The sequence below is a fragment of the Betta splendens genome, chromosome 7, assembly GCF_900634795.4.
Source record: "Betta splendens chromosome 7, fBetSpl5.4, whole genome shotgun sequence".
Lineage (NCBI taxonomy): Eukaryota > Metazoa > Chordata > Actinopteri > Anabantiformes > Osphronemidae > Betta > Betta splendens.
Window position 1 is genome coordinate 3,952,368 of NC_040887.2, and position 17,495 is coordinate 3,969,862.

Sequence of the window (17,495 nt, forward strand, 5' to 3'; positions counted from 1 at the left end):
GCTGTGTTGTGATGACGCGTCCACAGGCTGCGGCTGCAGGAGGCCGACTTCTCCGTGGACGAGCTGAGCGACTGCTCGTCTGGATCCATAGACGTCTGCTGCGACGACCTGACGCCGGGTAAGATGCTGGGAGCGAGCGCGGCGGCTCGGGGCCATGCGGTGATGTGGGTCAGTGGAGTGGACCTCTCGCATCACCGTCATTAAACGATCGACTTAGCTCCGCAGGAGCCGCCGAGCGTTGAACCCTTCCTCCCCTCGCGCTTTCTCGCCGTCTCGCTCGCTCAGTTCTTCCTCTCCGTTCCTTCTGACCCAAAAAGCCAGGGTCCCGGCATGAACCCTCTCCCTCCATTTGAGTAATGGTTTGCTGAGTCCCCACAGCCTCCGTCATGAATCACTGTAGGCAGTGGGACTCTTGAGATGCGGAGTAGCGGCTTTATCGGTGGCTTAGCGCATCATCCTTTATGATTTGGAGCCTGTTGGATGGGAAGAGATGGACTTCTTGATTTTGGACTTCTCCAGTCCACAGTTGCTGCGCATTAAACTTTAATGGCCAAATATTTTCTTCCCAAATGGAACCTTTAAACATTTTTTTTGGCTTCAACCAGCTGGGGATGGGAGCTGGTGGTGGGCCAGCCCTGCTCTTTTAAAGGCCTCTGGCTGTCTTGGGACTGTGTCTGTGGCATTGTAATTGGTCCCTTGCAGGCGTTAAAACTGAATTAAAGTGTCTCTGAGTCGTCTGAAGCTGCTTTTACGCGGAGGGTGGGCTGACGCCGTAATAACTGTAATTTAGAGAGCAGAGGAAGCGAGGGAATGGAGGAGGAAGAGTCTAGAGGGGAGGGAGGGACAGCGAGACCTACATATAAAGGTCAGTAGGGATTTTATTTTGCATAAAGACTGAATGGTTGTCCTTTATTTCTTTATTTTATCACCAAGGGTTCTTATTGAGAACACAAGGTCAAATCATGATGAGATTTTGTGACGGTTACTGGCTTGTAAAAAAAAATGCAGCCCCTAAATTGAAGGTTTTCCATGAGCCTGCATCCACGGAGCTGGAATCAGGAGTAACATAATCAGCTCTTCCATCTTCGGCCCAAGGCCCTAATGAAGCCCTGAACGTTTAATGTCACCAAAAGCACCATGTGCTCTTTCAATTAGACCACAGACCTCCCGACCTCGCGGCTCTCTGGAGACGCGCGCCCGTGTGCGATCGTGTCTAAGTGTGTAACTGTGCACGTGTGCGACGCTGCCCAGATGGTGCCGCAGAGAGAGATGCGACTCCATTTCATTTTTCATCTCCCAGCGAAGGGAGCGCCTGATATTCCCCCTGGACCCGCTCAGTGTCTGTCAGCTCTGCCTCACGCGAGCCAGGAAAAGCACGGGATTGATTTTGTCATACATAATGTAATGTGATGAAATACACAATACTGTATGTAAAATACCAACATATACTGTGGAGCATCAGAGGTAGATGCAGGGAGCATGGATGTGGTGTCTGTCAGGGCTTTGACTCTACCTTGAGCTCGGCCTCACAACTGACGAGTGGGTCTTTGAATCCAAGGTATCAAATCAGCTTTTAGTTTATAAATTCGATGCTCTCCATCCCTTTAATGCCCGCAGACGGTCCAGCGAACAGCATTTTGATAACCCCGTCCTGCATCTACCCTTAGACAGTACATAATCCTCTTTGGCCAATCTAATCAGAGGGAGACATATGCCGGTTTGGCCTTGTTCTGAGTGGTTTAGTAGATTTAGGAAGATGATCAGATGATCAGACGTAAGCATGGACTAGATTATGCCCTCGCTCGTGGCCAGAAGTGTAGTAGGCAGTAATCACTATTTAGGGTTTAATGTCATGCTCGATGTTTGACCCTAACTTTGTCAAGAGGTCTGTGTGAACGAAGGCATAATAACACTTAATTGTCCCACTGGTCTTGAACGCACCCACCACCTCCTCCTTCTCTCTCCCCCTCGGGACATTTTCCTACAATGCAGTGGTGGCTGCACTGGTCAAAAGAGATGAGGACGGGACTGGGTGAACTGGGAAACGAGTGCACGTTCCAGTTCCCCTTTGACCTCTGAGTTATGGAGTCAGTGGTGTGTGTGAGCTCTCTGTGTCCCTGTGGGACCACACACGTGGAGAATCAAGCAAACGGTCGCTTGACAGTGTTTTTTTTCAAATGACATAATCTCACATTTTTAAATACAATAACTCTTTGTTTATGTACTGATGTGTGTACTTCGGCAGCAGCCGTTTCCCTCCACACGCTGCTGCACGCACACCACGCTGTAACCAGGCAACCAGCCTCTGCACCACTGCATTGTGGGATACCCCAGGGAAGTGTGCTGAGAATGCGAACGCTGACGCATCTGCGAGGGACCGTCTGCAAAGAGCAACGCTCTTTAAAACCAACACACTATTTCAGGAGCCTCCGCGGCAACAGTTGGTGGGTTTCAGCTCTCAGCTGTGTGTGATTCATGTGACGCGTTCATCCTTGGGGGTGAATCGTGTTTTTGAATCGGAGGCCATAATGACTGCTACACTCATGGGTAGCCTTTAAGTGGCTCCATTACCCCGAACGCTCGGGCCGGTGACTCACGCTGTGCATCATGGGCCGTGAGTGCGACCGAAGAGCTGTCGCTGAGGTGGAACTCGTGCATGTGACTCAGGGACGGGCGGCCGCAGGCCGGCTTCCGTCTCGGCGTTGTGTGTGTAAACAGGACGCTGATGGCCTCGTCATTGTGTCGGGGCCCCGGCGAGGTGTGTTTGCGAGCGTTAGCATGTGTGTCATGGTTTGCGTCCTGTGGACCCCGTGCCTCAGCATTGACCGACATGAGCCAGCGGAGCAGGATATCCCCTCTCTGTCTTACAGGCTTCCTCTGCTCCTTTGGCGCAAATACAAAGATCCTTCCTCACCCCATCTCCTCCTCCTCCTCCTCTCACTTTTCTCTTTGCCCAGTTTTACTAAAGTCTGACGTTCCTGACTTCTTCTCGGGTTATCTGCTCCATATAATTCTGACTCACTCCCCTTTTGTCATCGTCTATTCTGAGCCGCACTCTCCCATCCTCCTCTTCTCACTCTGACGCCCTCTTCTCGCTTCGCTCATCTCTTGAGCAACTTTTTTGACAAAACAAGCGAGGCCAAGAGGGAGTAAGTGACTGACAACAGGGAGTAGGTGGAAACCAGCGTGTGCCACCTGCCATGCTGAATAGGAGCTGCCTAAAAGTTGAAGGAGCTGCTCGCCTGCAGAGCGGCAGCCAGTACTTTTCCTTTAAAAGCTGGAGACCTGGTGTGACCTTGCAAACATGCATCTAGTGTGTTTGTCCGACCGGCTACTTCACACGCTGCGTAGAAACACAGTGGTGAAGCTGTTCCAAGCTGTTTACAGACGCTAAGGCAAATAACTCACCTTGCACTGAAAGAGACAGTGTCTCTTTCAGCATCTTTCCTCACGTCCCTCCTCTTTTCCAGTCCATCCATTCACCTCTATATCTCTGTGAACCCGTGTCTCTGGAGCGGTCAGCCTCTCTGATGCCAGGCCAGGTTTCAGCCCGGCGCCCGCAGACGTACAGTACAGGGACCGACGGGAGAGAATACGGCTTTAAATTAGCCTTATATTAAAGCGATCAGGCTGCCGAGCCGAGGAGACGAGGGCTGGAACAAACAAGGGGCTGTTTGCTGCCGAGACACACTTTCCCTGTGTGCGCATACGTGTCTTGGAGACGCCTGTCTTCGCCCCCCGTGCCCTTCTGCGTGCCACACAGACGGCCTTTTACATGGCCACTCTCTCTGACTGGGCCTAATCCCTCATCAGGGAGGTATAAGAGCTGACGTACAGCACCTATTAGCCTTAAATTACACCCTTACCCTCCTGGTGGCCTGCTATCAGCCCTCAGAGCCCCCATAACTGTCACTGCGCTCCCCTGGTCCCGGCGTGGTGCAACCGGCCCAACATTGGCCCTTTATTAGCGCTCGCTGCTTCTAATTAATGGCTGTGGCCTTTACATAATAAAACAGCCAATGTGCGTCTTTGTTTTTGTCTGCTGCTCAGCTCCGGTGTCACGCGTGGCGCATTCAAGGCCCGGTGGATGATGGGGAGACGCCTGCTGTGCTCGGACCTCAACCCGTCGTCGGCTTGGTAACTGTTGAACAGCGAGCTGTTAAAACGCAGCTCTGTGGTACTGGACCTGAGCAAACAGGGCGCCGTTTGTCCTTGCCCCGGTTTAGTATCAACCGATTTATGCAAATAAAACAAAAAAACAGCCTGCTGCTTTGGAAAGGTCTCCTAATGGCCCGAGGCCTGATAGCATCACAACTGCATGCGAGAGAAAGCGAAGTGCATTAAAGACAATGCAGCCGAAGCTCAGTAATCGAATGAACGCTGCACTAGTTGAGTGACAACACCTGTGAGCAGGAAGCATTAATCCTCAAACACAAGCTGTATTGATTGGTAATAATGGACTTTAAGTTTATTTTATGCCCTGTCATGATTACTGCTAATGGGAATAAAGGCTGTTGGGACATTCTGACGTCATACTACATTTCTGCCCCATTCGTCAGCATCGCGGGCACAAACACTGGGATGAGAGTGAGGAAGATGAGGTGACGTAGCTGAATGTGCCACGGCTTCCCGTGGTCCCGGACTCGGGATGGGAGCCGCTACTCTGGACATGTCTCATCAATGTGACACCATCGGAGAGACGGCGACACACTCGCTCGCACGCATTCGCACACCCACACGCGCACATGTGCGCTCGTTTCAGGCCACCGAAGGATCGTCATGGTCGTTCCGAGCGATAGATGAAGTTGTGATGTAGCGATAGCCGGGTATCTTAATGGCTGGTGCGTTCATATGAACTGGAAGGGGTGGGAGCTGAGCTAGGCACTGGAGGAAGGAAGCAAAGGAGAGGAAATGAGGAGAACCAGTGTAAAGGCAATTTGGGGATGATTGTTTGAGGTCTGTTGTCTGCTTATTGACGCATAATTAGTAACTGACCCATTAGAGAGGAGGAAGCCTGTGTCTCATCTCCTTTTCCTGCGGATCTCGCAGTCATGGCTGTTTTTCAGATCACTTGAATCAAATGGACCTTTTGTTAAATGGACACATTAAGAAAATCTGAATGTGAATAGATGAATGGAGCAGTTAATGTGATTATGAAAGATTGAGCGTGCACGTGTGCGTGCAGAAGGTCTTTGTTCTGGCTGACCCAGGAGCAGTTAAGTCACACAGCTGAGCTCAATATAAATTTGTTTTCACAAAGAAAGAAAGTAGATATGAACAAAGGGATTCGCTGTGGATGAGGACGGGGAGGAGTGAATTAATAAAGGAAGTTTTAAATGGATTTAGGTGAAATGAGAGAGCTGAGAGAGCAACGCCGCAACAGGGGAGATCTGCGTTTGTACAAGTAATTTATCAGCGAGCCCTTATGTTCGCACTCACCAGCGAGAGAGGGAGTGAATCAGCGAGTAGGAGGAGAGGGAGCGAGAGGGAGGAAAAGGAAGAAGGGGGGGAGAGGGAGGGTGAATGAGACAGGGGAGGGGGGGGTTTGAGCGAGCGAACCAGTGAGCGAGGGAGGAGAGAGAGGGAGGAGTGAGGAGGGGGATGTTGCTGCTGCTGCTGTTGCGACTGTTTCTCCTGTCAGTTGGCTGCTGCTGGCCTGGCGAGCAGGAGGGAGACAGGGCGAGCGAGAGAGAGAAAGAGAGAGAGAGAGACGCACAAGGGGAGACAGAGGAGCAAGCTGGTCGCTGCCGTGTGTTATTCTAGCGACGCTATTGTCATCCGTGAGGAGCAGGAAGCGGCGGAGGGGGCGGATGGAGGCGTCCGTGGATCACCAGCAGTGAGTACGGGTGGCTGCTGCTGTCACCAACTCGTCATTTTCAGCGGCAGGGTGAACGCACAGCGGGGAGTCTGGCTCGGTCTGGAGTCAGCGGGGAAACGAGGGGGGGGGGGGGCAGCCAGACAGTTTAGGTGCTCCTTCACCTGGCCCTCTGCCGTTCTCCCTCGCTCTTTCAGCCTTGTGTGTGTTTCAGACTGTGTCACTGATGCTGTTGCTTGGCTGTCTGCAGGAGGGATGCTGGAGGCTAATGTGGCTAGCATTAGCGTGACGGCTAAGCCCAGAGAGCTGGACCTCAGGTCTGCTGCCGTCTCCTGCCAGGACACTTCATCCGCGGCCATGGCCTCTAGGAAGCCGTCGGCCAAGCCCTCCGCTCTGCCCCAGGGACCGTCACGGCCTTCCGGGTCAGAGCTCAAGGTCTACCGGCCCGCCTCTGGATCTATCCCCATCCCGGTCCCTAATCCATCCAGGCTCCGCAAGCAGCAGTCACTTAGCAACTTGTCTGTCCTCACTGACGCTGAGAAGAAGCTGCACCTGTACCAGTCTCCCGGGTGGAATGACACTAGCGGCACCACCAAGCCGGGCCAAGCTAAGACGGGTCTGGCTGGTGGTGGGAGAGCGCCCCTCTCTCGGACCCTTTCGAAGTCAGAGCAGTCTCTCTTCCAGGGGAAGTCCAAGCCAGTCAGCTCCCTGCCTTTGACCTCCACCGTGGGGAAGCCCAGTAGGATCCCTGCTCCGGGAAAGCCTCGAGGACCCTACGCTGAGGTCAAGCCCATCAACAAGGCCTCGGACGCGGGCCACAACGCGGACCCAGATCCTGCTGACCACCCGATTAAGACTAACCCCAATGGAGCTGGGAATACTGGGACTAATGGGAAGAAAGCTGAGAACAAGGGGAGATCTGCTGGTCTGTCAACGGAGGATAAGAAAGAGAGGAAAGAGATAGAAGGAGAGGAGGATAAGAGCTTTCTGAAGGTGGACCCAGAGTTAGTGGTCACAGTTCTGGGGGACCTGGAGCAGTTGCTCTTCAGCCAGATTCTCGGTGAGTCCACTGTCGCTCTTCTGCATGAAAACACAGCGTGCTCGTGTGTGGACGGGTGTCATTGCCTCCTTCCCTCTGCTGCGCTCCCCTCTCCACACCCAACGCAGCCTCTCAGCGCCTGCATCAACGGTGCATTTTAAATGAGCCCTATGTTGCTGCAGAGCGTAATGCCAGTGTGTCCTCGCTCTGTCGACGGCGATCCCTCTGCTCTCATGGCTGTAGTGGGCTTTGTTTATCAGTGGAAACGGACCCGTTGTGTACTTTACTGTACTAAACCGTGAGCGTCCTCGTGGAGCAGCGGAAGTGAACGTTTCTGGGGGGTTGTTGTTGATTCATTCGCTGGTGCCGGAGTCGCATCTGACCCACTGCCCAACTCAGCCTGTTAAATCAGCCTGTCATGAGCCTGCTTTGCTTTTGTCTTTCACACGTGTGTGTGTGTGTGTGTGTGTGTGTGTGTGTGTGTGTGTGTGTGTGTGTGTGTGTGTGTGTGTGTGTGTGTGTGTGTGTGTGTGTGTGTGTGTGTGAATATGTGCCGGTGAGCGTCAGCTGCAGCCTCAGCATCTTCTGGCTCGCACCGAAAGCAGCCATTCGTTAATAAATGCCGTGTGAGTGGGACCGGTGGGGTGTGTGTGTGTGTGTGTGTGTGTGTGTGTGTGTGTGTGTGTGTGGGTAAATAAAGCGGCGGCATATTGAGACGGGCTCCGGTCACAGTGTGTCACGTATTTACCCTCGCGCCACTCCCTCACCCCTCACCCCCTGCCCCCCCCCCCCCCCCCCCCCCCCCCCCCCCCCCCCCTCCTTTCCATTCCCATTGATCCATTCCCTGACAGATGGTCACTATCCAAACCCTCCCCACCACCGCCGCCACCACCTCCACCTCCTCCCCCTGTTACCGGGGGCAACGTGTGGGAGGAGGGAGGGGAATGTGAGGGGTGGAGGCAGGGGCAGGTAGTCATCACGCGCTTCCGCGAAGGCGTAGCCGCATATCAACGCACTGGGACGCTGCTTGAATGGGGACAGAGTTTGTGATTGTGGGTCAAACCAGGCTGTGAATCTGCACATATTATTTATTTAAACCCACTCGCTCGCTCTGTGTGTGTGTGTGTGTGTGTGTGTGTGTGTGTGTGTGTGTGTGCTCCACTCTGAGCGTCTCTCATTCACTTTCCATCCCACCCTTGCTGCAGGGGCCGATCGCATCAGAGGGAGATGTGCAGAGAATAATGTAGCAGGTCGTTCCATCGGACTTGATTCTAGGAAATGATTTTCTCTCCATCATCAGCTCGCTCCCTTCGCGGCCTCTCTTTTTGCACCACATTTGATGCCCCTGCAGCGCCACTGTGTGCGCTTGCGTGGGGGCGGCGTGCACCGTTGTGTGACCTTGTACCGGTCCCTGTTGTGATGCCACACCTCCGCCGGGCCCCCAGGTAGCGAGCAGAGAGGAAATAGAAGGGTGAACAGAGCAAGACTGAAGATTTATGGGCGGAAGCGAGCGCGCGGGAGGACAGAGAGACAGAGAACGAGAATAATGAGTGGAACCAGTGACTTGGATCTGTGGCGGTCTCGCTGACCAAACGTAGCTCTGGGCCTCGGCCTTCGTCTGCAGACGCACTGGGAAGAGGTTAATTGTAACTTGCCCTGTAGCTGGCGGCTGTGGACTCGTCCTTTATCATATCTGCGTCTCCATTTCCGATGGGACGTGCAGCTAATTGGTTCCTGCCCCATGCAGTCTGTCACGGGGAGAGGGATTATGGATGTTCTGTGGATTGTCCTCACTATACATAGTCCTGCCTTCTTTATGAGCTCCCTGCATGTGTGACAGAGATGTGTCCCAGCCCTGAATACTGCATGAAGTGTATTATGATGACTCAGTGTTAACTCAGCATCGCCTGCTGTTCAGAAGCTACGTGTTCGCCTCTGCTTTGTGTCCACGTCTTGTGCTTCTTATGGCACATGACAGTCGGCGGCCTTCTGTGTGACGCTCTGTTTTGGAGCCTGAGATAATGAAAAAGACCAAGGAGGTCTAATCAGAATGTAAAACCTAAGCCAATCACCGACTGCAGCACTAAAAAGAGTTAAACACCATCCAGAAACGGAAAAGAAATCCAGGATATGTCAAGATTATGTTTATCTGCTGAGGTTATTTAGGATTAGTGTCAGCGTTATCTGTTTTTCCTTAATCAGACATGCATGTTTAACCACTGACTGATAAAAAGTTAATTGGATTTTGTGAATTACTTGACTTGTGTCCATGGGCCGCGGCCCTGGCTGCAGCAGTAAATCTCCTAAATGCAGCATGTATTATAAAATAGCTCATTTGCCGTATTAGCGCTGTGGAAGAATAGAAAGATGAACTCGCTTTGTAATGGACCGAGTCCCATTGATGGGACTTTGCAGAGGCTGCCCGGAAAGCACAGGACCTCAGATGTCTACTACTAATGGCAGCTCCCGGCCCCATCGCTGCACCTATAATGAGGTGTGTGGTTAAAGCCTAAAGCCCCGGCCTTTCCCAGCATGGGGCGATCGCGCTGAAGAGGATCCAGCCTGAAGACATCAACAAGCACCGGATTAGGTCTCGCATAAAGATAATGAGAAGATTGATCCTCCACTCCACTAATCACTGATCTGTCACCCTGGAAAAGGCCCGCCACCGAGCCTGAGACGAATTACAGATTACAGCATAAAGGACATCTGTTTGGATTGAGATTTGAGCATTTGGAGGATTTTACTTTTAGAGAATAAAGATTTAGAAGCCTGGAGCTTTCGCATGTTGGCTGCGCTCATTGTGGAAACTGTGGGACTGTGTCACTTGCATGTGATGATGAAGCCTCAGCAGAGGAGAACTTAATTTAAACCCTGGACTGGCAGCGTGCTTGTTAGCTTAGTGCCACACAATGTGTTGTACTGTGTGTGTGTGTGTGTAGTGATGGGTACTTTTACATCTTCGTCAGCTGTCTGCGGAACAAAAAGCCCTGCAGAGGAACCGAAGAAGACACGAACACGGCCCTGTTCAAAAGAACTTAACAGCACCGCAAGAAATAACAACAAAGCGCCGCAGCTCCTGCACACACACACACACACACACACACACAAACACACACACACACACACACACACACACACACACACACACACACACACACACACGCACACACACACACACACACACACACACACACACACACACACACACACACACACACACACACACACACACACACACACACACTGATGTCTGTTTAAGCTCCCGTGCACTCATTTGTCTGACTGTGACAGGGTACTTTTCAGTCCTCCCTTTGTGATCGCCGTGCTGAGCCTCCCATGTGACGCGGGTGCGGTCAGAGCGGCGGCTCGTTCCCCGAGCGTCGCTGATGGAAGGATCCAGGGCAGTCGACCTCCCATCGAGGAGGTGGTGACAAGCCAAATAAATACGAGCGCCCGAGGAAAGCGAGGAATAAAGCGCTGCTGCCATCCTCTCTCTCTCTCTCTCTCACTCTCTCTCAATCAGAGAGAGAGAGAAAAGAGACGAGAGAGAAGAGAGGAGACGAGAGAGGAGAGAGGAGAGAGGAGAAGAGAGAGGAGAGAGAGAAAGCGAGAGAGGAAGAGAGAGAGAGAGGAGAGAAGAGAGAAAAGAGCGAGAGGAGAGAGCGCGCGAAGAGAGAGAGATCGAGAGCGCTCATCTCTCTCTCGCTCTCTCTCTCTCTCTCTCTCTCACTCTCTCTCTCACTCTCTCTCTCTCTCTCTCTCTCTCTCTCTCTCTCTCTCGCTCTCTCTCTCCCTCGCTCTGCTTTCCCCTCCCTGTCGCCCTCGTCCTCTCGCTCAGCTGTGATGTGAGCTGACGGGTAGCAGTGTTCTGTCACCAGTCAGATAGACGAGAGGATATTTTTGGTACCAATGTTGCGGGAGGACAGAGGACATCTTTTTTAAAGTGACAGGAGTGTTGTCACTGAGAATATGCAGATAGAAAAACTGCTCCCACACATGAGCCTGAGCAGGATTGTCCACCGTTCTCCATTGTTCAGTGCAGAACTTTGTGGTCAGGCTGAGGACTTAATGCTGGAGCCATTGCATTAGTGATGTCTGCTTCCTGCCATCCTCATCCCAAATCACATTAGTCTTCTCTGTTTGTCTCATCAGCTCTTATGCACACAACACTTTCTGCATTTGTGTTGTTGTTTGAGGGCTGTTCTGGCCTTCTGGTCTCACTCTTCACGCTATCGTCTGTAGATTTGTAGGTACATGTCATCTCCTGGTGTTTCTGCTTAAAGCACGTCGGACCGAGTGACGTTTCATTATTCCGGCGGCTGATTTCCGCCGTCATCGGATCCTCTGTCTCTCCCGTCGCCTCATTAGCGGAGCAGGCGCTCCACGCCGCGTGCAGACTGTCTGACATGTGAGCGCGGAGCTGCAGCTGGCTTTAAGCACGTCGTAAAACACAGTTCCACAGGAAACCGCTCTCTCGAACAAAAATACACCCAAACATTGCCACACATTACGATCCGCCTTGGCTCATTGGGGTTTGTTTAGTGTGAGTGTGAGAGCTGCGCGACTGTGAGAAAGCCTTGTTTAGACTTTGTCTCTTTGGATTTGAGCTTTTATTTTATTCAGGATTCAAACGAGATTAAACAGATAATCTTTCAGGTGCATATTTGTGCTTTAAACTGGAAGATTTGCTCTGGGTGATATGTTTCTGACAGACTCATCTGTGCACCAGGTGTGCATTCATGAACGCACACATGCACCCGAAGGAGGGTTCGAGGTGCGATGCTCTCTGTCAGCGAAGCCCCGACCTCCTTTTCTGAGATTTAAACTTCTCTCAAGTCACTTAAAGCTTCCTGATCTTCCCCACTAAGAGGATCATGCAGTGACTTCTGAGCAGATCGGGCTGTGCGTCAGGAGATAGTGGCTGTGTTTACTTACGTGTGCGGGTCTGTGTTTGGTCAGAGGACCTGTTTTTTGCAGAGAGAGGACATCTGGGCTGCGTTTTTAACGTGGAGCTCAACTTGGTCATGAATGCAGTAAAGACTGTCAAGAATCTGTTTGTAATATTTCAGAAGTCCGCAGCTGTGTTTCTAAATCTGTCAGTGTGTTGCCCGTCCTCATAAATTGATTTTAGCAGCTGCACCAGATCACTTCTCACCAGCTCTCGTTATATTTTCTTTCTCACCCGTATGCATTGACCCGCTAATTGTTTTGTCATGGGAAGCCTGTCGCATTGTTTTAAACCAAGTGCTCTTCGTGCACAGACAAGCAAAATCAACAATTCATGTCGAATGTCAGAAATGATCTTCAAGGGCTCCAATATCCTGTTGCGACATCCTGGGGAAGCATGCGAAGTCCAGCCTCGGTCTCGGTGTGTGTGTGTGTGTGTGTGTGTGTGTGTGTGTGTGTGTGTGTGTGTGTGTGTGTGTGTGTGTGTGTGTGTGCGTGCGCGCGCACATGCACGTTCGGATGCGTCGCCGTGTGTTTGTCCACGCTGTCCAGATGTGCAGGAACGACTGCGTGTTGTAACACTTCCTGTTTTGCAAACTGTCTGACGCTGGTGAGTGAGGATAGAGGATGAGGAGTGAAGTTATTAGATCAGAGAGTAAAGTGGTTCTAAAAGTTTCTAATCTGATTTAAATAATCATTAAAAAATAATTATTGCCATGACAGGGAAAGTTCATAGGTCAGATACACCTGTCTTATAGCACGCTGCTGATGGGACATAATTCCAAGCTTCAGCAGAAGCTGCTCTGAGGGTGAAGCTGCAACGTGACGCTTCAACACAGAACCATACGTTCAGAGGAGGAAGCGATCACCCCCACAGTCACACATTGACTGTACACACACGTAGCATCGGAGCCATTAGCGTATTAGTGGATCTGTAGGGACGTCGCTAATGGAGGAGAGAGTCAAGTGACATAAAAGGGGAAACGGAGCAGTTTCACTCTATTTTCTTTGCACACGCATCTACGACCCATCAGACATTCAACTCCACACGCTCTTATCGCTTTCTCTTCCTTTTACGCATAAGGTCAGTAATATTTTATAGCCTCTTTTATTGTCCACAGGTTGCAATAAAACACAGAATGCCTTCACTCCTCCACCTGACTGATTCCCTGCAAGGATTCCCCAAGAGGATTCCCCAAGCCTGACAGCAGTACAAAGACTGTTGTCCTAAAACATATTAAAACCACAGAAAGGAGCCACTGCCGCCCTGCGTGGCTCGTCCCTTCATTAAGGGTGGAAACAGACGCTGTCTTGTCATATGGAAGGACAGGATGCAGCCCCTCTGTTCTGTTCAGGCCCGTGATCTGACTTGGACCAGGATGCATCACCCATCAGGGTGCAAACGTCCACTCGCATCCTCACACTAAGTTGCTGACTCTCATTTCTAGAGTCTGAGTGGGCCATTATCAAAGGCTCCTCAGCTGCTTTTACAGCCCCTTCAGAGGTGGAGTGTGTGCTCAGTGTGTGGAGATGAGGCAGGTGTGGTCTGGTCCCCACACACACACACACACACACACACACACACACACACACACACACACACACACACACACACTGTTTAAACCAGATCATGGTAATTCATCTGCCTCCCTGGGGAGCTGCCAGGCCTGACAGGGATATTTGCATCTCTAATTCCCCCTCCACCACCGTCGCCACTGCACCCCCTCCCCTCCCTCCCCGTGCCAGCTGGGACCACCAGGGCCTGGGCAGGACAGGAAGCGCTACACGCGCACACACAAGCATGTGCACAGTCATACAAACCGTATCTAATCAATTTGACGCCAATGTTAAACAAAGCTTCTGTTTAGGGTAATTAAAATCACTCAATTAGAGCTGTGTATGTGTGCGTGTGCGTGTGCCTGCGCCTGCGTGTCAGTCTCTGCATGTGTTAAGGTCCTTTGTTGTGCTCCTGTTTCCTTTGTGCAATTTGTTGAGCAAAACTGAACATTTAGGGCAGAACCTGCCTCTTTGCAGCTTGAATTTTCACCAGCATCCTTTGTATTGGCACCCACACAGAGCAAAGACGCTCTATTTTTGTACGGAGCTGAATTTGTTGGGTTATGAAACATTTGGTGTGTGTGCTTGACTGTTGCTGTATGGCGACAGAAGGTTGCTTCAGGATGACTTCATCATCTTCGTCCCCACGCCCACATAATCAAATGTCTATGTGGCCATTTAGGAGACATCGATCCAGCTTGATATATTGGATCAGGTGTAGGGGTTGTCAGTGTGTGTGTGTGTGTGTGTGTGTGTGTGTGTGTGTGTGTGTGTGTGTGTGTGTGTGTGTGTGTGTGTGTGTGTGTGTGTGTGTGTGTGTGTGTGTGTGTGTGTGTGAAAGCAGCGTTTTGTCCACAGCTGTCGTTCAGACTGACACTTTAACAACAGCAGCTCGTGATTCTTCCTCCTCACTCATTAGAACGGCTTCTCCTCCTTCAGCTTTGCCAGCTGGAGTGACTCGTAGGAGGGAGGCGGTGGTCCGAGGGTCAGAGATCCCGTATATAACATATGTTGTCAAGCAACAGCAGTCATTTTGTTTAAATGCTTAACGAGACTTAATGTAGAAGACTGCAGGCAGGGCAGCAGCTCTGTGAGGCTGAAGAGCTAAACATACATCCTGAATGTTCATTAAACATTATTTACAACCACATCCAGACTGTTTTTGGTTGAGCTGCTGTAATAGTTTTTTGAACCGACCATCAGGCTTTTATCACCGCCCCCAAACACACATAGGTGAACATCGGTGAGACATCACCGAGCAGAAGACAATGTGGGGGGTCAAGTCACGCTTACTCTTGATTAACCTTGTTGTTCAGACGTCATGATTTATGTGTGTTGATCCATAGCTCAGACCTGACCTCTCACTCTGTGGGAGCCTTGAAATGTCAATGATCGGCTCTGGGGGTTCTTCCAGCGTGGCTCCTAGTGGGTGTAGGTGAAAAATGCTTTCGAGTTAGAATTCTCTCACTTTGTTTAGATGACAAGTTTTAATCCTGCTGCAGTATGTGACTACCTGTCTGCAGCATATTTAGTTCAGACAACATCATGATCATCATATTCCTACTTTGCCATTTTCATTCATGCGCTGGTTTGAACTGGATTCTTGCACGTTGCATGCGGGTCAGGGTCCTTATTGCTGTATGTGTGCACCCCTGCAGACCCAGAGTCCCAGAGGAAGAGGACGGTGCAAAACGTTTTGGACCTTCGACAGAACCTGGAAGAGACCATGACCAGCCTGAGGGGGGTGCAGCTCAGCCACAGGTGAGCCACGCATGCACAGAGCAGGAACGCGATGGGACGGACCGACGACCAGCGTCTCTGATGGACGCGGGCCTGTTCAGTCCAGTGGGCTCAGCACTGACGCAGGATTAGAGACGACTTCAAAGCCAACTCCGTCCGTGTGCGCTCATGACGAGACGCTCTGATTACTTGTACATGAGTCCCCTCGCGTCCCCTCGCGTCCCCTCACTTCCTGTCCGCCAGCCAACGACTCGGGACGCGCCCGGCGCATCTCGAGGCTCCGTCCTTGAGCGTTTCCCCAGGTCTCCACTCTGTATCCTCTCCCCGTCCCTCAGTGGGAGCTCCCTGCGTGAAGAGCAAACTGGCAGATGGTGCCCTGATGGGAGACATTTCCTTCGCCATTCATACTTTCATTGTACTGTAATAACCTTGAATCATTCGCGACGTTCCCTGAAGACACATTCGGCTCCGAGGCCTCGAGTCCGACAGCTGCAGCTTCCTGCGCAAACAAATCCTCGTAGTTCCACAGAAAATTGAATGTGTCATAGTGATTTGCATGAATTGAGCAGTGAGCAAACAAATTGTTTCATCTATGCATATTTTCCTGTGCATAATAGGCAGCGAGCCTGAGAAAATCATTTTAACAGGTTTCATCTTAGCAGTCATCTGTCCTCTCGCCTGTTTTACTTAACCGGCATCTTCAACGATGCTAATGCGCATCATCGTCAGACGTGGCACAAAGCGGGGGCGTGCCGAGATGCTCGCGTTCAGGAAACGCACGTGGTCGCGATGCGGTCGTGCTGATTTTGAGACGCACGCCAGCGTTTCCCGCAGGACTGTTTGCTCAGAAGCTGACATGACAACGCACACGCATGAGTAATATGCATGTGTACAATTACCCAGAGGCTCCGGCACCTGGATCCCCGCTAATCCCCAGGCTCTTGGAATCAATAAAAGCATTTTCCAGCGAGCAGAGGATGAACTGTGAAGAAGAGAGGGAGGAAATTAAAGACAGAGCTTCGCTTTGATGCTGTTATAATAGTATCTGACTTCTTCAGCCTTTGCTCGTTGTTATGAATATAAATATGTTTTCTTTTCGCCGCTGCTCCTCGTTTCCATCCCGCAGCTGCGTGGAAGGCAACGTGTGCTACGACAGCGACGAGGCCGCCGCCTTCTCCATCTCCAGCCTGTCCAACCGCTCCTCGCCGTTGTCATGGCGACAGGGTCAGGCCAGCCCCCGTCTGCAGGCTGGCGACGCGCCCTCCACGGGTCACAGCCAGCCAGATGTTCCCCTGCGAATAGGCCACGCCTCTCGCATCCACCTCATCGAGGCGCTGGACGACTCGGACCCGTCCCTCCTGAAGGCGGATTACCTGAGCGACAGCGACCTCGGGGGGAAGAGTCCCAACGAGAACGACGACGACGACGACGAAGACGATCTTGACGACCTGGGGAACGGGTAGGTTTCGTCCTCTTTTTGTTTTGAGGTGCTGCGCTTCGGCCTCACGACGTCTCATTACCTTCCGTGCTCACGAGGTGAATCCTGCCACCTGCCAGCTGTTAACGCCCATTAATCAGCCGCTGGCAGGCGCAGACCCTGCATCTGGCCCTGCCACAGTCAGAAAGCAGCGCTCTGCCAGGCACCAGGAGTGATGTCAGCATCATGAGTGATGTCAGCGTCATGAGTGATGTCAGCATCATGAGTGATGTCAGCGTCATGAGTGATGTCAGCGTCATGAGTGATGTCAGCGTCATGAGTGATGTCAGCGTCATGAGTGATGTCAGCATCATGAGTGATGTCAGCGTCATGAGTGATGTCAGCATCATGAGTGATGTCAGCACCACGGCGCCTGCTCTCAGACATCATCCCGCAGACGCATCCTCCATGTGGAGGATCCCCTGCAGCGCTGCTGGGACGCAGATCCCTTTGATGAAGCGATAGCTCGTTGTGCCTGATCGACGCGAGGTCAGTTGGAGCCGTCAAGGTCAGAATGTATTTGTTTAAAAATAGACAGCTTCCTCAGAGCCAGAGATTTCATGTTGAGATCACACAGGATGTGGCATCGCCGGCATGTTTGCTGCGTTCTTTCGGTGCTCGTTTCCTGGTGAGAAACGTTTCTCCCTATTATTATTATTCGTGCATTTCATTTTAAATCCTAGATCTAAATCTAGGTCTGTGAGCAGCAGGAAGGGTGCTGTTGCCTGCTGAATACTGATCATGGGTTCTGGGTCCTCTGGGCCATAAGAACAATAACACCATGAGCCAAAACAACATTAAGTTGTTTATCTTTGACTATTGAATGAGAGGAATGAGTCATGAGAGGTCATGCCGGTACTTTGCTTGTTAGTGTTCTCAATAAGACAGCACACGTCCTTGTGACCCGATGACCAGTC

General features: G+C 51.5%; 1 protein-coding gene and 1 long non-coding RNA gene across 3 annotated transcripts in view; one reads left to right on the plus strand and one right to left on the minus strand.

The window, feature by feature from the left end:
* Window positions 1-17,495, plus strand: part of LOC114859476 (neuron navigator 1-like) — a 53,219-nt gene that overhangs the window by 809 nt on the left and 34,915 nt on the right. For both annotated transcript variants that reach the window (XM_055510571.1, XM_041071632.2), the window contains exons 2-5: window positions 27-118; window positions 6,066-6,875; window positions 15,020-15,122; window positions 16,228-16,560. In XM_055510571.1, the coding sequence (XP_055366546.1) occupies window positions 27-118; window positions 6,066-6,875; window positions 15,020-15,122; window positions 16,228-16,560 (1,338 nt within the window). The remainder of the gene's footprint in view (window positions 1-26; window positions 119-6,065; window positions 6,876-15,019; window positions 15,123-16,227; window positions 16,561-17,495) is intronic.
* LOC129604400 (uncharacterized) lies at window positions 14,920-16,220 on the minus strand. Its single transcript, XR_008695224.1, has 3 exons — window positions 16,001-16,220; window positions 15,530-15,600; window positions 14,920-15,446 (listed from the first exon to the last, which is right to left on the minus strand). It is a non-coding gene; the product is annotated as an uncharacterized LOC129604400 (long non-coding RNA).